General features: G+C 48.9%; 1 protein-coding gene across 1 annotated transcript in view; it reads left to right on the top strand.

Moving 5' to 3' along the window:
- WDR41 (WD repeat domain 41) overlaps positions 1–22822 on the top strand; it is a 71867-nt gene extending 49045 nt beyond the window's left edge. Inside the window, exons 10-13 of the mRNA XM_075325624.1 lie at positions 1212–1333; positions 9016–9104; positions 12932–13065; positions 21073–22822. Of these exons, the coding sequence (XP_075181739.1) occupies positions 1212–1333; positions 9016–9104; positions 12932–13065; positions 21073–21234 (507 nt within the window). The 3' untranslated portion in view covers positions 21235–22822. The remainder of the gene's footprint in view (positions 1–1211; positions 1334–9015; positions 9105–12931; positions 13066–21072) is intronic.
- The last annotated feature ends 473 nt before the right edge of the window (positions 22823–23295 follow it).

The raw sequence follows: 23295 nt of genomic DNA, 5'->3' as shown, positions 1-23295 counted from the left end.
GCTCAGTTCTGGAAAAGTATTCTATGGACAGATGAGACAAAGATCAACCTGTACCAGAATGATGGGAAAAAAAAAGTTTGGAGAAGAAAGGGAACGGCACATGATCCAAGGCACACCACATCCTCTGTAAAACATGGTGGAGGCAACGTGATGGCATGGGCATGCATGGCTTTCAATGGCACTGGGTCACTTGTGGTTATTGATGACATAACAGCAGACAAGAGTAGCCGGATGAATTCTGAAGTGTACCGGGATATACTTTCAGCCCAGATTCAGCCAAATGCCGCAAAGTTGATCGGACGGCGCTTCATAGTACAGATGGACAATGACCCCAAGCATACAGCCAAAGCTACCCAGGAGTTCATGAGTGCAAAAAAGTGGAACATTCTGCAATGGCCAAGTCAATCACCAGATCTTAACCCAATTGAGCATGCATTTCACTTGCTCAAATCCAGACTTAAGACGGAAAGACCCACAAACAAGCAAGACCTGAAGGCTGCGGCTGTAAAGGCCTGGCAAAGCATTAAGAAGAAGGAAACCCAGCGTTTGGTGATGTCCATGGGTTCCAGACTTAAGGCAGTGATTGCCTCCAAAGGATTCGCAACAAAATATTGAAAATAAAAATATTTTGTTTGGGTTTGGTTTATTTGTCCAATTACTTTTGACCTCCTAAAATGTGGAGTATTTGTAAAGAAATGTGTACAATTCCTACAATTTCTATCAGATATTTTTGTTCAAACCTTCAAATTAAACGTTACAATCTGCCCTTGAATTCTGTTGTAGAGGTTTCATTTCAAATCCAATGTAGTGGCATGCAGAGCCCAACTCGCGAAAATTGTGTCACTGTCCAAATATTTCTGGACCTAACTGTACATATAAGAAAAACAAGGATTTCTCTGACATAAGACATCGGATCGCAGATGTCAGGGTATTGTTTTATATAACTCCCTATGCCCCACATGCCCATAGAGATGGCTCAAGAGGTTGATCGTACTGACAGATTCCCTTTAACATTGGAAAAATTATAGAAAAATCATGTTATTGGAGGTTTTTCTCTTTGCTAACATAGGTGGATGTTAAAAAAACAAAACTCCAGTCGTAGTAAAATATATTTGTTGGTACGTTTTTTAGATATTATATACCACAAGAAGCATAATATATAAGATTAACTTTTCATACATTAGTACTGATCTTTTATTTTACCACCCCAGTGCGTCTTTGTGGCCGTGTGTAGAAGTATTTACGTGTACAACCTGCAGACAAAGCGAGTGATTGCTTATCAGAAGAACGCCCATGATTCTGATATTCAGCACATGGCAACTCTTCCTAACAGGTATCTATTCCAGTTGGTGAATTTTATATGTTGTGATAGGACCACACAAAATGAACGAACAAACTTTAGATCTGAACTTCTCATGTTTCTTTGTCGCTCCATTGGGAGACCCAGACAATTGGGTGTATAGCTTCTGCCTCCGGAGGCCACACAAAGTATTACACTTTAAAAAGTGTAACCCCTCCCCTCTGCCTATACACCCTCCCGTGGATCACGGGCTCCTCAGTTTTATGCTTTGTGTGGAAGGAGGCACACATCCACTCATGCATTCTCATATTAGCTATATCGGTTGGAAGAAAAGAGGGCCCCCGGCATGTTCCCTTCTCACCCCACTACGTCGGCGGTGCTGTTAAGGTTGAGGTATCCATTGCGGGTACAAAGGCCGGAGCCTCATGCCGTCTCCTTCACCATCCCTTAGCGGTTCTGGGAGAAGTGGGATCCTGACCGGTCATCCATTAACTGGGACCGTGCTCCCTCCGCAGCCCCTGTGGGAATCTGCCGGATCGGAGTCTATTCATCCTCAGGGACCGGGCCCTGCAAGTTTAAGGTACTCTGTGTCCCCATGGGGACTGTGCAGGGAGCGCCTTCTTCCCGGACGCTGCAGCAGCTGCTGAATTGCGAGGGCCGGCGGACTTCCGCGCCGACCGCGCCTGCTTGTCGGCCGCGGTCTTAAATTTAGTCCCCGGCTTCATTGCGGCCTAGTAGCAAAAATCCCGCCCCCGGGCCTGCCTGTCAGGGGTAAGGGCGGGACTGCCGACCTGACGTCGGATGTGAGGGCCGGAGCATCCTGTATGTTTCCTCCCCCCTCACTGATCACTGTGGGGACCCCAGATTCCCGCACTTTTCCTGGCGCCGCCCACGGCTCCACTCCTCCCCTGAGAGCTCCGGCAGCCATTTTTTTTGCATTCTGCCGGTGGAGGATTCTCAGGGAAGAGCTCTGCAGCTCGGGGAGACTTAAGGCAGGGAATCTGGAGGACACACACTCCGCTGTTTAGCGGTCGGTAATCCACACCGGTCACCCGGTGCTGGTCCCCCCAGGGTGCCGGAATAGATACGTATTTATATATATCTTTCTGTTCGGTCGGGCTGTATACCCTGTCCCATATACCCTCAGTGATCACTCTCCTGGGAGACAACAGCATGTCGTCCACAAGGAGCAAGGGTGCTAAGGCACAGGGTGTTTTTGCAACCTGTACCTCTTGTGGGGCTATGTTACCTGCGGGTTCCACCTACCCTCACTGTGAGCAATGCTCGACCCCTGTTTCGCTTGCTCAGCCGGAGCCTCGGTCACTAGTGGGCCCCTCGGCTCATGTAGACCCCCCTGCTCCCCCTGTCCAGGCGACAGGGACAGAGTTCGCCTCTTTTGCTGAGAAACTCTCTGAGTCACTTTCACAATCCATGGCTCAGTCTATGGACAAATGGTCTGCCAAGCTGCTAGAAGCTTTGCAGTACAGACCGGTCCTTACACAGGCCCCGGTCCCCGTTGGATCGTCGCCTCCAGGCCCCTCTCGGTCCGCGCCGCAGCGCGCTCCCAGGTTGGCCCCTAGGTCTCAGGCGGAGGACTCCTGCCCGGACCACAGTCCTAGACCGGCTAAGCGGGCTCGCTGGGAATCTTCCCCGACTTCTTCACGCTGCTCGGGTTCCCAGCCTGAGGACTCTCTGGAGGACGAGGCGGACGTCGCAGCTCAGGGTTCTGACCCTGACGTCGCCCTTAACCTTGATACGCCTGAAGGGGATGCCATAGTGAATGATCTTATCTCATCCATCAACCAGGTGTTGGATCTCTGTCCCCCCACCTCCTACTGTGGAGGAGTCGGCGTCTCAGCAGGAGAAACACCAGTTTCGGTTCCCCAAACGTACACGTAGTGCGTTTTTCGATCACTCTAACTTCAGAGATGCTGTCCAGAAACCCAGAGCGGTCCCGGACAAGCGCTTTACTAAGCACCTCACTGACACACGTTACCCCTTCCCTTCTGACGTAGTTAAGGGTTGGGCTCAATGTCGCAAGGTGGATCCTCCAGTCTCTAGACTGGCGGCTAGATCTGTGGTATCGGTTGCAGATGGCTCATCACTAAAGGATGCCACTGACAGGCAGATAGAGCTCCTGGTGAAGTCCATCTATGAAGCCACGGGCGCGTCTTTTGCCCCGGCCTTTGCAGCCGTGTGGGCACTCCAAGCTATCTCAGCTTGTCTGGCTGAGATTAATGCTGTCACACGTAATTCTGCTCCTCAGGTTGCGTCTTTGACTTCTCAAGCGTCAGCTTTTTCTTCCTACGCCATGAACGCAGTCCTAGACTCTGCTAGCCGTACAGCGGTGGCATCCGCTAACTCTGTGGCAGTCCGCAGGGCCATGTGGCTGCGCGAATGGAAGGCAGACTCTGCATCCAAGAGATTCTTAACCGGTTTGCCGTTTTCTGGCGACCGCTTGTTTGGCGAACGATTGGATGAGATTATTAAGGAATCCAAGGGAAAGGACTCCTCCTTACCCCAGTCCAAACCTAAGAGACCTCAGCAGCGGAAGATACAATCAAGGTTTCTTTCGTCCCTCCGCCAAGCCCCAATCCTCTTCATCCAGCAGGCCGGAGAAAGGCCAGAGGAACTCCTACGCGTGGCGGTCCAAGTCACGCCCCCAAAAGGCCGCAGGAGGCGCTGCCTCCAAGGCGGCCTCCTCATGACTCTCGGCATCCCCGAACCGCATCCTCGGTCGGTGGCAGGCTCTCCCGCTTTTGCGACGCCTGGTGGCCACATGTTCAAGACCGATGGGTGAGAGACATTTTGTCTCAGGGTTACAGGATAGAGTTCAGCTCTCGTCCTCCGGCTCGTTTCTTCAGAACCTCTCCGCCCCCCGCTCAGGCCGACGCACTTTTTCAGGCTGTGGACGCTCTGAAGACAGAAGGAGTTGTGATCCCCATTCCCCCTCAGGAACGTGGTCGCGGCTTTTACTCCAACTTGTTCGTGGTGCCAAAAAAGGACGGGTCATTCCGTCCCGTTCTGGACCTCAAAATACTCAACAGACATATGAGAACCAGACGGTTTCGGATGGAATCTCTCCGCTCGGTCATCGCCTCGATGTCACAAGGAGACTTCCTAGCATCGATCGACATCAAGGATGCTTATCTCCACGTGCCGATTGCACCCGAACATCAACGCTTCTTGCGTTTCGCCATCGGGGACGAACACCTTCAGTTCGTGGCATTGCCTTTCGGCCTGGCGACAGCCCCACGGGTGTTCACCAAAGTCATGGCATCCGTTGTGGCGGTCCTACACTCTCAGGGCCACTCGGTGATTCCCTACTTAGACGATCTCCTAGTCAGGGCACCTTCTCGGGTGGCGTGTCAACACAGCCTTACCGTCGCTCTGGCGACTCTCCAGCAGTTCGGGTGGATCATCAACTTCCCGAAATCCAAGTTGACACCGACCCAGTCACTGACTTACCTCGGGATGGAGTTTCATACACAGTCAGCGGTAGTAAAGCTACCGCAGGACAAACAGCTTTCTCTGCAGGCAGGGGTGCAATCTCTTCTTCGGGGTCAGTCACACCCCTTGAGGCGCCTCATGCACTTCCTGGGGAAGATGGTGGCAGCGATGGAGGCAGTGCCGTTCGCGCAATTCCATCTGAGGCCACTCCAATGGGACATTCTCCGCAAATGGGACAGGAGGTCGACTTCCCTCGACAGGAACGTCTCTCTTTCCCTTGCAACCAAGACGTCTCTTCAGTGGTGGCTCCTTCCCAACTCTCTATCGCAGGGAAAATCCTTCCTACCCCCAACCTGGGCTGTGGTCACCACGGACGCGAGCCTGTCAGGGTGGGGAGCGGTTTTTCTTCACCACAGGGCTCAGGGAACCTGGACTCCGATAGAGTCTTCCCTTCAGATCAATGTTCTGGAGATAAGGGCAGTGTATCTAGCCCTATTGGCTTTCCATCGGTGGCTGGAGGGCAGACAGATCCGAATACAGTCGGACAACGCCACTGCCGTCGCATACATCAACCACCAAGGCGGCACTCGCAGTCGTCACGCCTTCCAGGAAGTCCGGCGGATTCTGCAGTGGGTGGAAGCCACAGCCTCCACCATCTCCGCAGTTCACATCCCGGGCGTAGAAAACTGGGAAGCAGATTTTCTCAGTCGTCAAGGCATGGATGCGGGGGAATGGTCTCTACACCCAGACGTGTTTCGAGAGATCTGTCGCCGCTGGGGAATGCCGGACGTCGATCTCATGGCGTCACGGCACAACAACAAAGTCCCGGCATTCATGGCTCGGTCTCAAGATCACAGAGCTCTGGCGGCGGACGCGTTAGTTCAGGATTGGTCGCAGTTTCGACTGCCTTATGTGTTTCCTCCTCTGGCGATGCTGCCCAGAGTGTTACGCAAGATCAGGTCCGACTGCCGTCGCGCCATTCTCGTCGCTCCAGACTGTCCGAGGCGGTCGTGGTACCCGGATCTGTGGCATCTCACGGTGGGTCAACCGTGGGCGCTTCCAGACCGCCCAGACTTGCTGTCACAAGGGCCGTTTTTCCATCTGAATTCTGTGGCCCTCAACCTGACTGTGTGGCCATTGAGTCCTGGCTCCTAGCGTCTTCAGGGTTATCGCAGGATGTCATTGCCACCATGAGACAAGCCAGGAAGCCAACGTCCGCCAAGATCTATTATAGGTCTTGGCAAATCTTCTTATCCTGGTGCTCGGATAAAGGTTTTACTCCATGGCCGTTTGCCTTACCCACTTTTCTTTCATTCCTTCAATCCGGAATGGACAAGGGTTTGTCACTCGGCTCTCTCAAGGGCCAAGTATCGGCGCTCTCCGTATTTTTTCAAAAGCGCCTGGCCAGGCTTCCGCAGGTCCGCACGTTCCTGCAGGGAGTTTGCCACATAGTCCCACCTTACAAGCGTCCGCTGGAACCTTGGGACCTTAACAGGGTGCTAACGGCTCTTCAGAAACCACCTTTCGAGCCGCTGCGGGATGTCTCTTTATCACGTCTTTCGCAGAAGGTGGCCTTTCTAGTGGCAGTTACATCACTCCGGAGAGTGTCTGAGCTTGCAGCGCTGTCATGCAAAGCCCCCTTCCTGGTGTTCCACCAGGATAAGGTGGTTCTGCGTCCTGTCCCGGAATTTCTTCCTAAGGTGGTATCCCCTTTTCATCTCAATCAGGATATCTCCTTGCCTTCATTTTGCCCTAATCCAATTCACCAATGTGAAAAGGAGTTGCACTCCTTAGACCTGGTGAGAGCACTCCGACTCTACGTGTCTCGCACGGCGCCCCTGCGTCGTTCAGATGCGCTCTTTGTCCTTGTCGCTGGCCAGCGTAAGGGTTCGCAGGCTTCCAAGTCAACCTTGGCTCGGTGGATCAAGGAACCGATTCTTGAAGCCTACCATTCTTCTGGGCTTCCGCTTCCTTCAGGGCTGAAAGCTCATTCTACCAGAGCCGTGGGTGCGTCCTGGGCATTGCGGCACCGGGTTACGGCTCAGCAGGTGTGTCAGGCAGCTACGTGGTCTAGTCTGCACACTTTCACGAAACACTATCAGGTGCATACCTATGCTTCGGCAGACGCCAGTTTAGGTAGGCGAGTCCTTCAGGCGGCGGTTGCCCACCTGTAAGAGGGGGCCGTTCGGCTCTTTTTTATTGAGGTATTCTTTTACCCACCCAGGGACTGCTTTTGGACGTCCCAATTGTCTGGGTCTCCCAATGGAGCGACAAAGAAGAAGGGAATTTTGTTTACTTACCGTAAATTCCTTTTCTTCTAGCTCCTATTGGGAGACCCAGCACCCGCCCCTGTGCCCTTCGGGCTGATTGTTCTTTTGTGTACACATGTTGTTCATGTTGAATTGTTCTTTTGGTTCATGGTTTTCAGTTCTCCGAACATCCTTCGGATTGAATTTACCCTAGACCAATTTATAAGTTTTCTCCTTCCTGCTTTTGCACCAAAACTGAGGAGCCCGTGATCCACAGGAGGGTGTATAGGCAGAGGGGAGGGGTTACACTTTTAAAGTGTAATACTTTGTGTGGCCTCCGGAGGCAGAAGCTATACACCCAATTGTCTGGGTCTCCCAATAGGAGCTAGAAGAAAAGGAATTTACGGTAAGTAAACAAAATTCCCTTCTTTTCTTCTTGGCCCCAAGAGTAAACTAATTAGAGTTGAGCCGCTTATAGCTTCTCACATTTTCATTGTTCCTGCCTCAAGTATGACTTTATAAATGCGCCGATCTACACTTGTTCCCTCTTGTGTTTTTGGACTTGAGAATGGCATCCATCTGGCGCATCTGTGATAATAATTCCGGGGCAGAAACAAACGCGTCCACAGAAAGTGGGACCAGCTCATTTGTGTCTGAGAGTCTTAGGAGACACGTGGTGCTTCTTCAGGAACGTCTACTCCATACTATATTATTTGCTCAGAAGTGTAACTTTTTGAAATTATATTTATGAAAATATGTAGAATTGAGCTTTTTCTTATAGAAAAAGTTGTAGTATGTTCTGAAAAGGTGATTCCCAAAGTCCGTTTTGTCTATTTAGGTTGCTGCACTAGGGTTAACTTTCTTTCCATTACTTTTATAACCTCTCCACGGTAGGATAAGGGGTAAACATGGGATAAATTTGGATTACCGTATATACTGGCGTATAAGACGACTTTTTACCCCCTTAAAATAATGGCTACAGTGGGGGGTCGTCTTATACGCCGGATATACACCTGGGTGCTGTAGTGCGCCGCTCCACTCCGTTCCACGCTTGGATTCTGCCTCCATAGCGACGAGGGAGGAACTTCCTGTCACCGCTGCTGAATGGCAGAGCGCTGGCCAATCAGAGGCAAGCAGCTCTGCCTTGACGTCAGCGCTCTAGCAGGGAAGTTCCTGCCTCGTCGTTATGGAAACGCGATACACAGCCCGGCCCCGTACTGGTATATCATACAGCATATACAGCGGATATATAGCGTATATATAGCAGGGGGCCGCACTGTGTGAGGAGGTGTTTTTTTTTCACTGTCCAGTATAACCAATAGGATTAGTGCAGTAACGCCAGATTCCCCTCGCATCCATGCAGGGACATTAATGAAGAGCTTACATGCTGGCCCCTGCACTAATCCTATTGGTTATACTGGACAGTAAAAAAAACACCTCCTCACACAGTGCGGCCCCCTGCTCTTAGCATACTGAAGCATACTGAACGGGGGTAGTCTTATACAGTGAGTATATCCCAAATTCTATATTTTTAGGGCAGAAGTTGGGGGTCGTCTTATACGCCCAGTCGTCTTATACGCCGGCATATACGGTACTAGTAGGGGTCCCAATTCTCCACTTTTCAGAGAATGGCATGGATGCTTGACTCACTGCTGCTCCAAATGAAGACTAGAAGAGCTGTATTTGGTTATTTTTGTTCTTCTAATTAACAGTGAATGGAACAACAGTGCACATACATTACTATGCCATTTCATTCATCTCCAACCGCAGTGAGTAAGGATCAAGGATTAAGGCTCTAATTGTAGTAAGGGAATAAAACCCGCATCCAAAACACATTACTCACCGGTAAATTTCATTCATGATAAAAGCACAATCACGTGTTTTTGGTTTTGCTTTGCCTTTGCACAGCATAAATAACTAGCTATAGAAAGAGCATGTTGGTTTCTTAACATTCATCTTGTTATTGACTTTCGACCGGAGTAATATTTAATATATTTGTCATTTTATGTCTTCTAGACAGTTGGTATCGTGCTCAGAAGATGGCAGCGTTCGCATATGGGAATTAAGGTCAAAACCACAGTATCAGGCAGAGTCTGTTCCCGCAGGTGAAGTATGGGCAGTTTATGGATCATTTCTATTAACTTGTCCGGCATCTAACTAATGGCAATAGCTATACTGTAGAAAGAAAGACTAACCGTGATAAAGAAGTACCGTATTTTTCGGACTATAAGACGCACCGGACTATAAGACGCACCCTGGTTTTAGAGGAGGAAAATGGGAAAATAAAACTTTAAGCAAAAAATGTGGTCATGACACACTCTTATAGGGCGAGGATCTGCTGCTGACACTGTTATGGGGGTAATGTCCCCAAATTCTCTACTAAGGTACCCCATCCTGGTAATGATCCTCCTGCCTTGTATATGATCCTGCTATAAACCCCCATCCATCCTGTTCACATACCCCCCCATCCAGCCTGTTCACATGCCCCCCCCATCCAGCCTGTTCACATGCCCCCCCCATCCAGCCTGTTCACATGCCCCCCCCCATCCAGCCTGTTCACATGCCCCCCCCCCATCCAGCCTGTTCACATGCCCCCCCCCATCCAGCCTGTTCACATGCCCCCCCCCCATCCAGCCTGTTCACATGCCCCCCCCATCCAGCCTGTTCACATGCCCCCCCATCCAGCCTGTTCACATGCCCCCCCCCCATCCAGCCTGTTCACATGCCCCCCCCCCATCCAGCCTGTTCACATGCCCCCCCCCCCCATCCAGCCTGTTCACATGCCGCCCCCCCCCCCCCCCCATCCAGCCTGTTCACATGCCCCCCCCCATCCAGCCTGTTCACATGCCCCCCCCCCATCCAGCCTGTTCACATGCCCCCCCCATCCAGCCTGTTCACATGCCCCCCCCCATCCAGCCTGTTCACATGCCCCCCCCCATCCAGCCTGTTCACATGCCCCCCCCATCCAGCCTGTTCACATGCCCCCCCCATCCAGCCTGTTCACATGCCCCCCCATCCAGCCTGTTCACATGCCCCCCCCATCCAGCCTGTTCACATGCCCCCCCCATCCAGCCTGTTCACATGCCCCCCCCATCCAGCCTGTTCACATGCCCCCCCCCATCCAGCCTGTTCACATGCCCCCCCATCCAGCCTGTTCACATGCCCCCCCATCCAGCCTGTTCACATGCCCCCCCCATCCAGCCTGTTCACATGCCCCCCCCATCCAGCCTGTTCACATGCCCCCCCCCATCCAGCCTGTTCACATGCCCCCCCCATCCAGTTCACATGCCCCCCCATCCAGCCTGTTCACATGCCCCCCCCCCCATCCAGCCTGTTCACATGCCCCCCCCATCCAGCCTGTTCACATGCCCCCCCCATCCAGCCTGTTCACATGCCCCCCCCCCATCCAGCCTGTTCACATGCCCCCCCCATCCAGCCTGTTCACATGCCCCCCCCATCCAGCCTGTTCACATGCCCCCCCCCATCCAGCCTGTTCACATGCCCCCCCCCATCCAGCCTGTTCACATGCCCCCCCCATCCAGCCTGTTCACATGCCCCCCCCATCCAGCCTGTTCACATGCCCCCCCCCATCCAGCCTGTTCACATGCCCCCCCCATCCAGCCTGTTCACATGCCCCCCCATCCAGCCTGTTCACATGCCCCCCCCATCCAGCCTGTTCACATGCCCCCCCCATCCAGCCTGTTCACATGCCCCCCCCCATCCAGCCTGTTCACATGCCCCCCCATCCAGTTCACATGCCCCCCCATCCAGCCTGTTCACATGCCCCCCCCCCATCCAGCCTGTTCACATGCCCCCCCCCATCCAGCCTGTTCACATGCCCCCCCCCATCCAGCCTGTTCACATGCCCCCCCCATCCAGCCTGTTCACATGCCCCCCCCCATCCAGCCTGTTCACATGCCCCCCCCATCCAGCCTGTTCACATGCCCCCCCCCATCCAGCCTGTTTACATGCCCCCCCATCCAGCCTGTTTACATGCCTCCCCCATCCAGCCTGTTTACATGCCCCCCCCATCCAGCCTGTTTACATGCCCCCCCATCCAGCCTGTTTACATGCCCCCCCCATCCTGCCTGCTCATATACTCCCATCGTGCTCATATACCATCCTGGTATATGGCCTGTATCCTATAGCACAGAGAAAAAAATAAACGTTTATACTCACCTTTTCCTCACTCCCTGCAGCACCGATCATCTTCCTCTCTGGCACGCTGATCTGTGTGTGTGGAGCCGTTCCCCTGCAACATCGCGATGTCTTCCTGTCTGTGCCGATCAGCTGACCAGCTCAGCACAGATCAGCTGACCGGCACATACAGGAAGTCATCGCGTGCAGCAGGGGGGCGGCTCCACACACGGGGACGGGTGAGTGCACTGATTCACTGCACCCCGCGCTGGTAATGACGCGCGGAGAGCAGTGAATACAGCCGCACATGATCACTCCAGGCTGTAATTGCCAGGGGTGATCATGCGGCCGGCTCTTTACTATGCGCGCGTCCCCGCTCATCCTTCCGCCCACCTGTCAGTGCCGGCTTCAGCGCTGAGAGATGGGCGGGAGGATGGGCGTGCATATGTAATGAGCGGGCCCACGTGGTCACGAGCAGGCGCTGCTGCTGCCTGCTCGTGCCCCCGATGACCCGCAGCACCCTCATTCCCAGCCGCAGCCACATTCAGACCATAAGACGCACCCCCAACTTTTTCCCAACATTTGGGGGGAAAAAAGTGCGTCTTATGGTCCGAAAAATACGGTAGCTTTCTTGACCTCTGTATAGTGTCCTTCATCAGAAACCTACATGTGATTGACCCTCCGAGGCAGCACTGGTTATAGTATAGTCACCATCAGTCTCTTGTAAAGAGCCGCGCACTTGTCCATCGCATAACTGTCTGCTGGTAGTAAAGGGAGCGCGGTGCTCTTGAGGAATATATACAGAATGTACCGTATATTGGAAAGTTACAAGTTGGGTCTAGATTTTCATTAATTGGCTAAATTTACCCACCATTCAGTCAGTGACTGCTTTTCTATTTTTGCTGTGTTAAATAGTAAATAGCTAATGTATATAAGCCCCACTTACATGGCTTTATTGAGAGCAAAGAAACTCACATGCACTGGAGCAATCCTAGGATTCCCAAAGGATACTAGTATTTTATTAAAGTTCACTGTCATTTTAACAAGCTTTGTATGAATCAATAGCAGAACAATAAAATACACTTTGTAACATATCTTAGCAGAGAAATCCTGCCCTCTAAACTCATCATTCACTTTTAGAAATAACTCAAATTCATCTTGGTGAAACCAACATGGCCTGCAGGTTGAGGTTACAACTAGCTATTAAAGCCTATGTAGGGGTGGGGGGGGGGGGGGCAAAAGAGAAGTGGGGAGCAGGGTGAGGAAACAAGCAGAGACAGAGTCAGGCAGATCAAGCTGGAGTTCATGAGAGATTTAACTTGTCCCAGAGCTGGATACACAGCTCAGTACTGCTGCATAATATTCTACATTTCCGGGATTCCTGCTCTTCTGTCTATGTAACACGTGTCCAGAGGCAGCAACATTGAGGCCATCATACAGCAGTACTGAGATGTGTAGCTGTGAATCCAGCACTGGGGTGAGATAAACACTTACTAGAAGGCAGCTTCATGCATCTCTGAACTTTTCACTTCTACTCCCTTCCCCCTTCTCCATCAACTGCAGTAATCTGGATGGATTTGTGTTTGTTTGTTTGTTCAGAGTCAATGAAAAGTTCAGGGGGAGGGGAAGAAGTGGCTCTTATGTGTAGAAAGAAGCAGACTTCTCTGATAAGATCTACTACAAAGTTTCATATATTCACCATTACAGTTGATTTATGGAAAGTTTGTTGAAACGACTGTGACCATTTTACTTTTCTGGAGATTAACCTGTCTTTTTAATGCTTTCCTCATATTAGGCTTCTTCAGTATGTGGGGATTTGGAAAAACAGGGAAACAGTCAAATCATACAGTGAAGAAGGCTGCCGACCCTGCAATTATAGCCTCGCTGGAGCTGATCGGTGACCTGATCGGACATTCCTCTTCTGTACAGGTGAAGGCAGATATTGTTTGCTTGGAGAGGTGATAATATGTAAGAATAGGGTTATTGTTAATTTTTAAATCCCTATTAACCCCTTCACGACCAAGGACGTACCTAGCCGATCGCTTCTGCTTAATAGGAGAAATGCTACTTTGAGTGCCAGCTCTCTGCCGGCATTCACAGGCGTCATGGCAGCGACAAGGGTCATCATCTGACCATGGACTGCCATGACAACCCATTGGCAGCCTGTGATCGCGTCATGGGGCATCGATGCTGGCAGAGAACATCACGATCCCAGTCATCGCTGGTACACTCGGTGCTCAGCCCAGTGCTAGCTGCTTGCAGTGTTTGATCAGCTCGCACTGGGGGTAGCAACAGTGTGATCAGATATAGTGTGCACCAACCAAAAAAAAAAAGGGGAAAAACCTCACCCTTCTACCCCTGTTAGTGCCCTGTTTATGGCTGGCTGCATGTTGGCAGAGACTCGAGCTGCCCAATCAGTGACTACCATTGGGGTTCAGATCAGATCCGGGTCCCAAACCGAACTTTATGTAAAATCCAGCTGAACCCACTAAACTTCCACTGGTCAGCTCATCTGTACCCAGGAGTTTTTAAGATTGAGGATTGGAGATGTTCATCAAGTTACTTACTTAGACTTTCATTCAGGGAGCCCATGGCCGCTATAGAAGAGGAAAGATATTTCTTTATGGCTCTGGGTAACCTGTGAAATATTGGAATGACTGGGTTATTAGGTAACAAATACTTTTTAGTTTTAACATTAATAACCCTTCATCTACACATCCGGGTAGTTTGCATCTGAAGTACAATGTAGGATCAGATGTCAGGAGTCTATATGTGGAATTGTCACGTAGAATAGATGTTACCTCCTTCAAATATAGAGATGTATCCAGCACTGCTACATGGCCTGCTTTGTCTGATTGTCGAATAGTTGATTGATGATTTCTCTGTAAATCGTTAATGGCATAAAACTGATTTTTAGGGTGGGAAGATTTTTTAGTTTGGTCATGGCCCTCTCAACAAGAGATTGAAATATATCCAAGACAGGTGCACTGGACTGAAGGAGACAGAGGGATTTTTATATTAACTTGATATCCTGATCCGTTGGATAGCATGCTTCACTATTTTCCCTTTGTAATGGTTGTAATGCGAGAACAGCGTTTTGCTCTTTAAATGACCTGACATCAGAAACCGCTCCCTGCTGATGGGGTGCATTAGCAGCTGAAACCTCAGGTGACGTCTCAGAATAAAAAATGTCTTTTGACAGTTAGTAAACGAGCAAATTTGTTCACATCCCTGATCGCATGAAACAGATCAAAGTTCTGGCAAGTTACAAAGTTCAGTCCCCTTACCACTACGAAGATCTGGACAGTGGTCAAGATAGTAAGAGACTATATCAAAACACCTTGAAGATTAATCTCTAACAATAACTTCTCTTGTTTCTTTGCCTTATTGTATACCACCTGTGTACGTCTTTGTCTTGCTTTCCTACCACCCCTCCCCTTGGTACATTTTTTGAGAATATTCGCAATTCCATCCCATGCTAGTGTTGGATGTATTAGTCCCCAAATCACTGGAATCCTGTTCAAAGAAACTGTCCCATCATTTTTCATTATGGTAGGAAGGGTTGGTACTAATGTGTGAGTTCAACTGGGTCTAGTTTTGGTGGTTTTCCTTTCCTTCCAGTTGTAGACTGTATTATTTATTTTTGTAGTCCATCGAGTCTCTATTGAATTTATATTTCTTGGTTTTCAAAATAGGATCTTCAAGTGTATTCAGATTTTCGATTTATTTTATTTTTGAGTGTTGAAAAAAATCCAATGAGTCATTAAATTTCACAAGAGCACTATTTATTTTTTCATTGTCAATTAATTAATTGAGACAACTTTTGTTGTTCTTGAGAAATAATACATTGCATAAGATTCAAGGAACAGTGTGACAAAATAGCATACCCTACTGAAAGAAATTCGTCAGAAAAAATGAATGTCAGTAATTTTTTAAGGAGTGTAATATATGGAACTGTAGTTGATTTTCTAGTGTAAGATTGTGTGTTCATCTTCGCTCATTTTTAAAAACACCGCAAGGGGACTCCAAGCAGAGTCTCCCTTTTTTCCAAAAATTGAGCCACACACACCACTTCAGTGGCATCAGTTGTGCCCCAGTTGCAAACTGGATGTGTTGATTAGCATCAAGCACATTCAAAAATACGCCAGCCTTTACTCTCCCCAGGATGACACAGGGGTAGTAAAGTCCTTGCGGATCCATGACTTGTTCATCTTGATGAACGTTAGTCTGTCCACATTGTCACTGGACAGACGCATGCGCTTATCTGTCAGCACACACCCAGCAGCACTTCAGAGACAACGCTGGCTGCGGGACACGACAAGATCTCCAAGGCGTAAGTGGCGAGTGTGACGACATGGACACCCAATGCCTCTCATGGGTTAAAGTTTCTTAAAATTCAGCCAGACGTCATTGTTCTTCTGTGTGCTATCTCATGTTTGCTTAGCTATTGTTTCTCCAGACTCTTCCAGTAATCATTGTATTGTAGTTGTGTATTGCTAATGTGATTACCTTAGTAGCCATTATCTAGACTGTGCATTCCAGACTACATGTATACCCTCAGTCTTTCTGTAGACATCATTTGGATGAACATTGTCCATGCAGCTTGAGATTCATCCAATGGGAGAGGCGATCTTGTCCAACCAATCGATGAGGACGCAGTGTATCCAAGTGGAAGGCTGTGGCTATAAAAGGGATTTCTTTAAGCCACCAGGGTGTTGTTGATGGATGCTGATGGATCCAGTCTAAGCTCTTAGGAGCTGACTAGAGGATCAGGATACCTTGTGGCTTCAATCTAGGGATTCCGGTTCCGGTTGGAGACCATATCCACAGTCTAGGGATTTCGACTCCGGCTGCCAGGACTATATCATCATACCAGGACTACCTAAGCAGGACACTCAGGTTGGGACAGTTCAGTCACCTGGTACAGACTTTGCAGACCTCACACAGCTTCCTAAATCTGGCGCTATTCCTTTCTCGGTGGGTGCTCGCCGAAAGCGGGGTGCTGCTGGATTGGAGTAAGTGGCCCTGGAAGCTCTGAGGCATGGACATTCTAAATCCCTGGTGAGCCAGCGGAAGGGTGAGACTCTGTTGCCTGTTACATTTGTGTGTTTTGCTGGTTATGTGTTATGTGCCGTTAATTGTTTGGGGATCCAATAAAGTCTAATTATTGTGGTTCCCTCACCCTGTGTTGTCTGAGTAGTGTTACGCCCACGGTTAAGGAGGCTGGCGTTCAGTTGGGATGAGCCCTGAGCCACGCTGTCTTTCTAAAGGCGGCGGGTTTTAGTAGACGAGAGCACCCACTGAGCCCCGTGTCTCCTCAGCGAGCTCAGGCCATTTTTCAAGATTTGAAGCACAAAATGAGCAAGGCTCCAGTTGCAAAGTCATGGCATCGATGTTCATTTGGAGATACTCCTGTATCATCTTCTCCAGCCGTTGACTATGTGTCAGACTTCTTGTCTCTTGTGGCCTTGCATTGGATGGTCTAAAAAATTATGAAACGATTCCATAAAATTGCTGTTACCAGCACCAGATACGGTGCTGCTGGTACAGTTTGACTGATAATGACGAGACAGTCCCATGCTTGGCAAGTTACAACTAGGAGATTCACTCCGTGCACCACTGGTGTTTGGTGGAAAAGCCGAGAGTAACAGCTTCTGCTGATACTCCTGCATACGTGTGTCCCTTTCTATGGCAGGAATTATTTCGCCAAATTTGGACTTGTACCGGGGATCTAATAGTGTGGCAACCCAGTAGTCATCATTACTTTTAATTCAGACAATCCCAAGGGTCATGTTGTAGGTAGTGCAGCAAGAAGGCGCTCATGTGTCTTGCGCATCCATGCGGACCAAGTCCTTACTGTGTTTGTGGCGGCAAGGTGATAACTGTGCTTCCTTCCTCTGACATCTCCCCCCAACCTCGTTCAACCGAAATTTGACCAAGGTCTCCCTCATCTGCTGAGTCTTCCATGTCCATCGACAGTTCATCCTCCCTTTCTTCCTGGTCTCCTGCACCTTCCTCAACATTTTGGCTGCTACTATGCGACCATGTTAATCCCTCTCCTCCACCGTTTCATGCCTGCCGCCTTGGTGATGCTGAACGTCTGGACCTTGTAGATGTTGGGATTCCTTGCACATATGAATCCTCCTGTACTTCCTCCCCTTCCTCTTGTCCCACCCCCTGACTCCAAATAGTGTTTAGCGTGTGCTCCAGCATGTAAGTGACTGGAATTGTCATGCTGATAATGGCATTGTCAGCGCTAAACATATTCGTCGCCATGTCGAAACTGTGCAGAAGGGTGCATAGGTCCTTGATCTGAGACCACTCCAGCAGCGTGATCTGCCCCACCTCTGCATCTCGTTGGCCCAGGCTATACGTCATAACGTGTTGCACCAGGGCTCAGCGGTGCTGCCACAGTCGCTGCAACATGTGGAGAGTCAAATTCCAGCGTGTCGGCACATCGCATTTCAGGCGATGAACCGGCAGGCAGAAAGACTTCTGGAGTGATGCAAGTCGGTCAGCTGCACCGGTTGAACGGCGGAAGTGAGCAGAGAGTGACCGTGCCCTGTGTAGAAGCCCATCTAGACCGGGATAGCGGGTTAAAAATTGCTGGACAACAAGGTTTAACACGTGAGTCATACAAGGCACGTGTGTCACCTTGCCCTGGCGTAGGGCCGCATCCAGGTTTGCAGCATTGTCGCACACGGCCTTCCCTGGCTGCAGGTTGAGTGGAGAGAACCATTTACTAAACTCGCTCTCCAGATCTGACCACAACTCCTCAGCTGTGTGACTCTTATTTCCCAGACATTTCAAGGTAAAGACCGCCTGATGCCGTTGAGCTCTGCTGCCAGCATAGTAAGGAGGTGTGCGGGACTCCTTGTGCACAGTTAAAACGCGGGTGGCCTGCCTGACCAGGCAGGCTTGGGGCAGAGGTGGAGGACCCAGACGAGGTTGAGGAGGCAGAAGCAGTGGAGGAGCTTCCACATACAGAGGATTGACGCACAAGTCGTTGGGACGGCAAGACTTGTACAGCAGACCCTTCTCCATCTCGCACCATAGTTACCCAGTGCCCAGTCAGCGACATGTAACATCTCTGTCCATGCTTACTGGTTCAAGTATTGGTGGTAAAATGCACCCTGTCACACACAGAGTTTCTCAAGGAAGCGGTGATGTTGTGTGCGACATGCTGGTGTAGCGCAGGCACACCTTTCTTGGAGAAGTAGTGGCGACTGGGCATCTGGTACTGGGGCACTGCGACGGACATAAGGTCTCGAAAATCTTCTGTGTCCACCAGGCGGAAAGGCAGCATTTCTGTAGCCAACAGCTTGCAGAGGGTGAAAGTCAACCGCTTAGCTTTGTCATGGCTCGGAGGAAATGGCCTTTTAATTGTCCACATCTGAGGGACCGAGATATGGCTGCTGTGCGGAGACTGTGTGGAGTAGGGTGTCCCTGGAAAACTGCTGGTCTGTGAAGAAAGTGCAGGCGGAGACATGATATTGCCTTCATCCAAAGTTGGTGCTCTCGAGGTCTGAGAGAGCTCTACAAGAGCACCTGTTTTCCCTCTCCAAAAAAACTGATGATGACCTGCCAAGCAAACTGCCTGTGCGGTTAAAGAGGTGGATGGTCTTCGTAGAAAAACATATGTGACAGCTGTCCCCACAGTAATAAAGGATGAAGAGCGCGCGGATGCAGTTGAAGGGGCAGACGGTAGTTGGCCCACTCCGCTATGCCGCATTGTAGCACAGTGAGCTTCCCACTGGGACTTATGCTTGTTATTCATGTGACGATTCATGGGCCAAGTGGTCAAACTAATGAGTTTTTGGCCTCTACTTACAGATTGCCGACAAAGCCTACAGATCACATGTTGGGTGATCCTTTGCAATGTCAAAAAAGGACCAGGCAATGCAACTATTAGAGCCCATGCGACCTGCAGAGCCACCCCGACTTGTGCTCAGAGGCAGAGTTGTGGCTGAGGATGCAGTTGTTGACGTGCTGCCAGTACTCCGTCTTTGTCCAGGAAGGCACAAGCTAACCTTGTCGTCAGTCTCATCCTCCCCCACCACCTCTGCTGACCTCCTCAAGTGCCTGACTGTGGGTTGACAGTAAGTGGGATCTAGAACTTCATCATCAACCGTTGTGTTTGCACTCCCCTCGCCCTCAGACCTAACCTCTTCCTGCCCTGACTGAATACTTAAGTTGTCATTCCAATCAGGTATCTGAGTCTCATCGTCATCCGTATGTTCCTCATTGTCTCCACCAAGAGGTGTTACAGTTTGTGAATGAGGGTCTACATTATGCTCAGAAACTTGATCATCAGGGCCTGAATCAGACTCACAAAGCTTCTGGGCATCACTGCAGACCATTTCCTGGTCTGTACTCACTGTAGCTTGGGAGCATATCTCTGATTCCCAGCCTATAGTGTGACTAAACAGCTCTGCAGACTCGCCCATCTCTGTTACACCATACTCTGCAGGGCGGGTGGATACTTGAGAGCTGAGAGAAAGCAAGTGCGATTGGGGTGACAACTCAGAGGACTGTTGTTTTTTGGATGTTGAAGTTGAGGTGGAGGAGAGGGCACTTGTTGGAGCACTTGCGATCCATTCAAGCATGTGCTTTTTTTGTGCATCATCTACCTTTGTTACAGTAGTTCTGTTCCATAAAAAAGGGAGCACATCGGATTGTCCACGGAAAGTAGTAGACATCTTACTTTTGCTTGAAGATGGCCTTTCTTCAGCAGATGTTACTGTAGCTTTACCACCTCCCCCACAGACACAAACTTTTTTTTCCCTTTCCAACTAGCCTGTTCCCCTTTCCACCAGCATCTCTACTTTTGCCACTCATTTTGTTTGTGACCAGATTGACACTTAAAATGTCGTAGCAAAAATGGAGAGTGGTGTACAATGCTTGGCACCAGTGGGACACTAAGTTAGTATAGCAGACACTTTTTGGATGCCACTAAGTGTCAGCACTGTTTGCTATAAAAATAGCGTAGCGAAAATGAGCAGGAGGGTAGAATGCAGAGGTGCTGTAGGTAGCAGGACCGCAAAAGAAGCCTCAGTTTCTATCCCTGCCAATGAAAAAATGCAGCAAGGACTTGCCAGAGCTGATATAGCCAGACGCTGTTATCTAAAGCCCTGCACAGCGTTGTCACGGACCTGCCTAGCAACAATGCCTATGAACTGCTGTAATGCCGCCCTGAGAAGGGCTGAAATTACAAGTAGTCCCTAATCCCTAAAGCGCTGTGTAGATTGCACTGTATGGCTATAGCACACACAGCAGCAGCGGGAGTGGTGACTGCCACCCGCCCACAGCAGAGAGATAATGGCGGCGATGGGAAAAAATGGCCGGATCTTATAGAGCAAAGACATGTGACATGCACAACCTATGACACATGCACTTGCTTGTCTGGCAAAAATCCACTGTGCAGTGTGTGTCTCTGTGATTGGCCGACAGCCTGGCCCGCCTCACTGTACGCGCAGTTAGGGGGGAAAAAAGCAGCAGCACTGATCTAAACTCAGTCTCCCCGCACACTATACGCTGAATTTTGATAATAGCGTGATTCACAGAGACTCACACTATTACAGTGAAAAGCCAGCTAGTAACTAGCTAGGCTTTTTGTTGATCGAACCGTTCTCGAACGTAACTCAGACTTTCTAGCTTTTACCAAATCGTTCGAATTCGTCGAACGACTCGAACACCCCCCAAAATCATTCGAACATGAAATTGGCGAACCTCGAACATCGCTCATCTCTACTAGAGATATCACAAAATATATGAGCACATGCTCTGTCACACCTCATATCCCTGTGCAGGGAGGGGGAGGTGGTGAGCTGTGACATCTTGTCTATGGTATATATAATAGATTTTTTTTTTTCATTGACTCTTGCTCTCCATCCTGATGTGTTCAGGTTTTTATTGTTTCCTCTTTCTTTTATTCAGATGTTCCTGTATTTTCAAGATCACGGTCTGGTGACTTGTTCTGCTGACCACCTCATCATCCTATGGAAGGAAGGCAGGAGGGAGTCCAGACTTCGCAGTCTAATGCTGTTTCAAAAACTAGAACAAAATGGAGACTTACAAACAAAGTTTTCTCTGCATTAAACAGTATTTATGGAGGGGTGCGGTGGTCCGTCACCCGGTGTGCAGCTTGTTTTTATTTTCAGAGTTAATTTATTTTTAAGTGAGATATTCTCCAGATAAGAAGATAATACTGCCAGAGATGGATGTGTGTAATGTTCTTACTCATTTTATTTTGCTAAAAGCATTTTATTTTTTACCTATCCCCCTAAACGTTGCTTTTGGTGGCATGAAAAATATGTGGAAAATGAAATGCCACAGGCACAACTTTGATATTGGGGTATTCAGTCCTGGAGACTCAGCATTAAGTGCATTCAAGATGAAATATAATTTATAGTGTATTGGTCATCCTGGATATATCACAGATTCACTTAGAAAATGGAACATCAAAATTCGTTTTCTAAGTGCTGCTGTACTGTTTGCCAATACAAAAAAACGAGCTGATGGAGATGTTACTGGAAATGTCGGAGATTTACTAATCTAAAGTTTTCTGACTCCGGCCTTATGTCTTGTGCCAGATTTCTGTATTTTAGACTCTGGGGCACGTGTACTCCTCAAGACTTGCAATTGTACTTCACGGTTGATGAAAAGTGAGCAGGAATAAAATTGTGCCAAATTCATTTAGAGGCGCAGATTTCATCTGTCAAGTGCCATCGCAATAAATGTACAACATCCATGGACTGGCCTGCATTTTGTTATACTTTTAGTAGTTTTGTGGTGTAAATTATGGTAAAATGTGTCAGGCACACTCAACCACATTCCCTCCCATCCAAGCTCCTCTGAAGTGATGGGGACTGGCAACATTTCAAGTAGTATTGGGGTTCATCCCTACGATGAGTTTTACTTGCATTTTTGATGCTGTGTAGTTTGGTGTTGTAAGTCTTTGCTGACGAAACAAAACTATGTGGGATATTAAAAACGGACCTTGATAGTACAATATTACAAAACGATCTGGATAAAGGGGGCTTTACGCGCAACGACATCGCTAACGAGATGCCGTTAGGAGGCAAAAAAAACGGCATTCCAAGAAAAGCACTTGCTACCCACAGTAAAATTTGGTGGAGGTTCCGTCATGCTTTGGGGCTGTGTCGCAAATGCCGGCACCGGGAATCTTGTTAAAGTTGAGGGTCGCATGGATTCAACTCAGTATCAGCAGATTCTTGACAATAATGGGCAAGAATCAGTGACGAAGTTGAAGTTACGCAGGGGATGCATATTTCAGCAAGACAATGATCCAAAACACCGCTCCAAATCTACTCAGGCATTCATGCAGAGGAACAATTACAATGTTCTGGAATGGACATCCCAGTCCCCAGACCTGAATATCATTGAAAATCTGTGGGATGATTTGAAGTGTGCTGTCCATGCTCGGCGACCATCAAACTTAACTGAACTGGAATTATTTTGTAAACAGGAATGGTCAAATATACCTTCATCCAGGAACTCCTTAAAAGCTACAGAAAGCGACTAGTATTTTTGCAAAAGGAGGATCTACAAAATATTAATGCCACTTTTATGTTGAGGTGCCCATACTTTTGCACCTGTCAAATTTTGTTTAAATGCGGATTGCACATTTTCTGTTAGTACAATAAACCTCATTTCAATCCAGAAATATTACTGAGTCCATCAGTTATTAGATATATGAAACGGAAATAGCTGTTGCAAAAACCCAAATTGTTATGCAGACAAAAGGTTAACATTAATACGGGTGCCCAAACTTTTTCATATGACTGTATTTGTCAAAACCACAGCGTTTTACAATGCAAACAAAGTGAATGGGATTAATAGAAATCTCATGCCCACTGCACTTCTTGTTTACACTGTGTAAACTGCTCTGCGGTGTGCGTTTCCAAACTGCAACATGTCAAATTCTCTTTGGGATACGCTGAGTTTTCTGTGCGGAATCTCCCCATAGATTCCATTAGATGCAGAAAATTCCGCAGGTAAAAAATGCATGTAAACCGCACTGAAGAATGTCAATACCAGGAAGTTTAAAGAAAAAAGAAAAAGCTTTGTTTAAAACATGATATAGCAAGCAGACAAAAAAACGCAGCAACAAAAACATGATAAAAACTCATGTTAAAA

The sequence above is a fragment of the Anomaloglossus baeobatrachus genome, chromosome 1 (genome assembly GCF_048569485.1).
Source record: "Anomaloglossus baeobatrachus isolate aAnoBae1 chromosome 1, aAnoBae1.hap1, whole genome shotgun sequence".
NCBI lineage: Eukaryota > Metazoa > Chordata > Amphibia > Anura > Aromobatidae > Anomaloglossus > Anomaloglossus baeobatrachus.
Note: the sequence above shows the minus strand (reverse complement) of the source record. Positions and strands in the feature narration are given on the sequence as shown.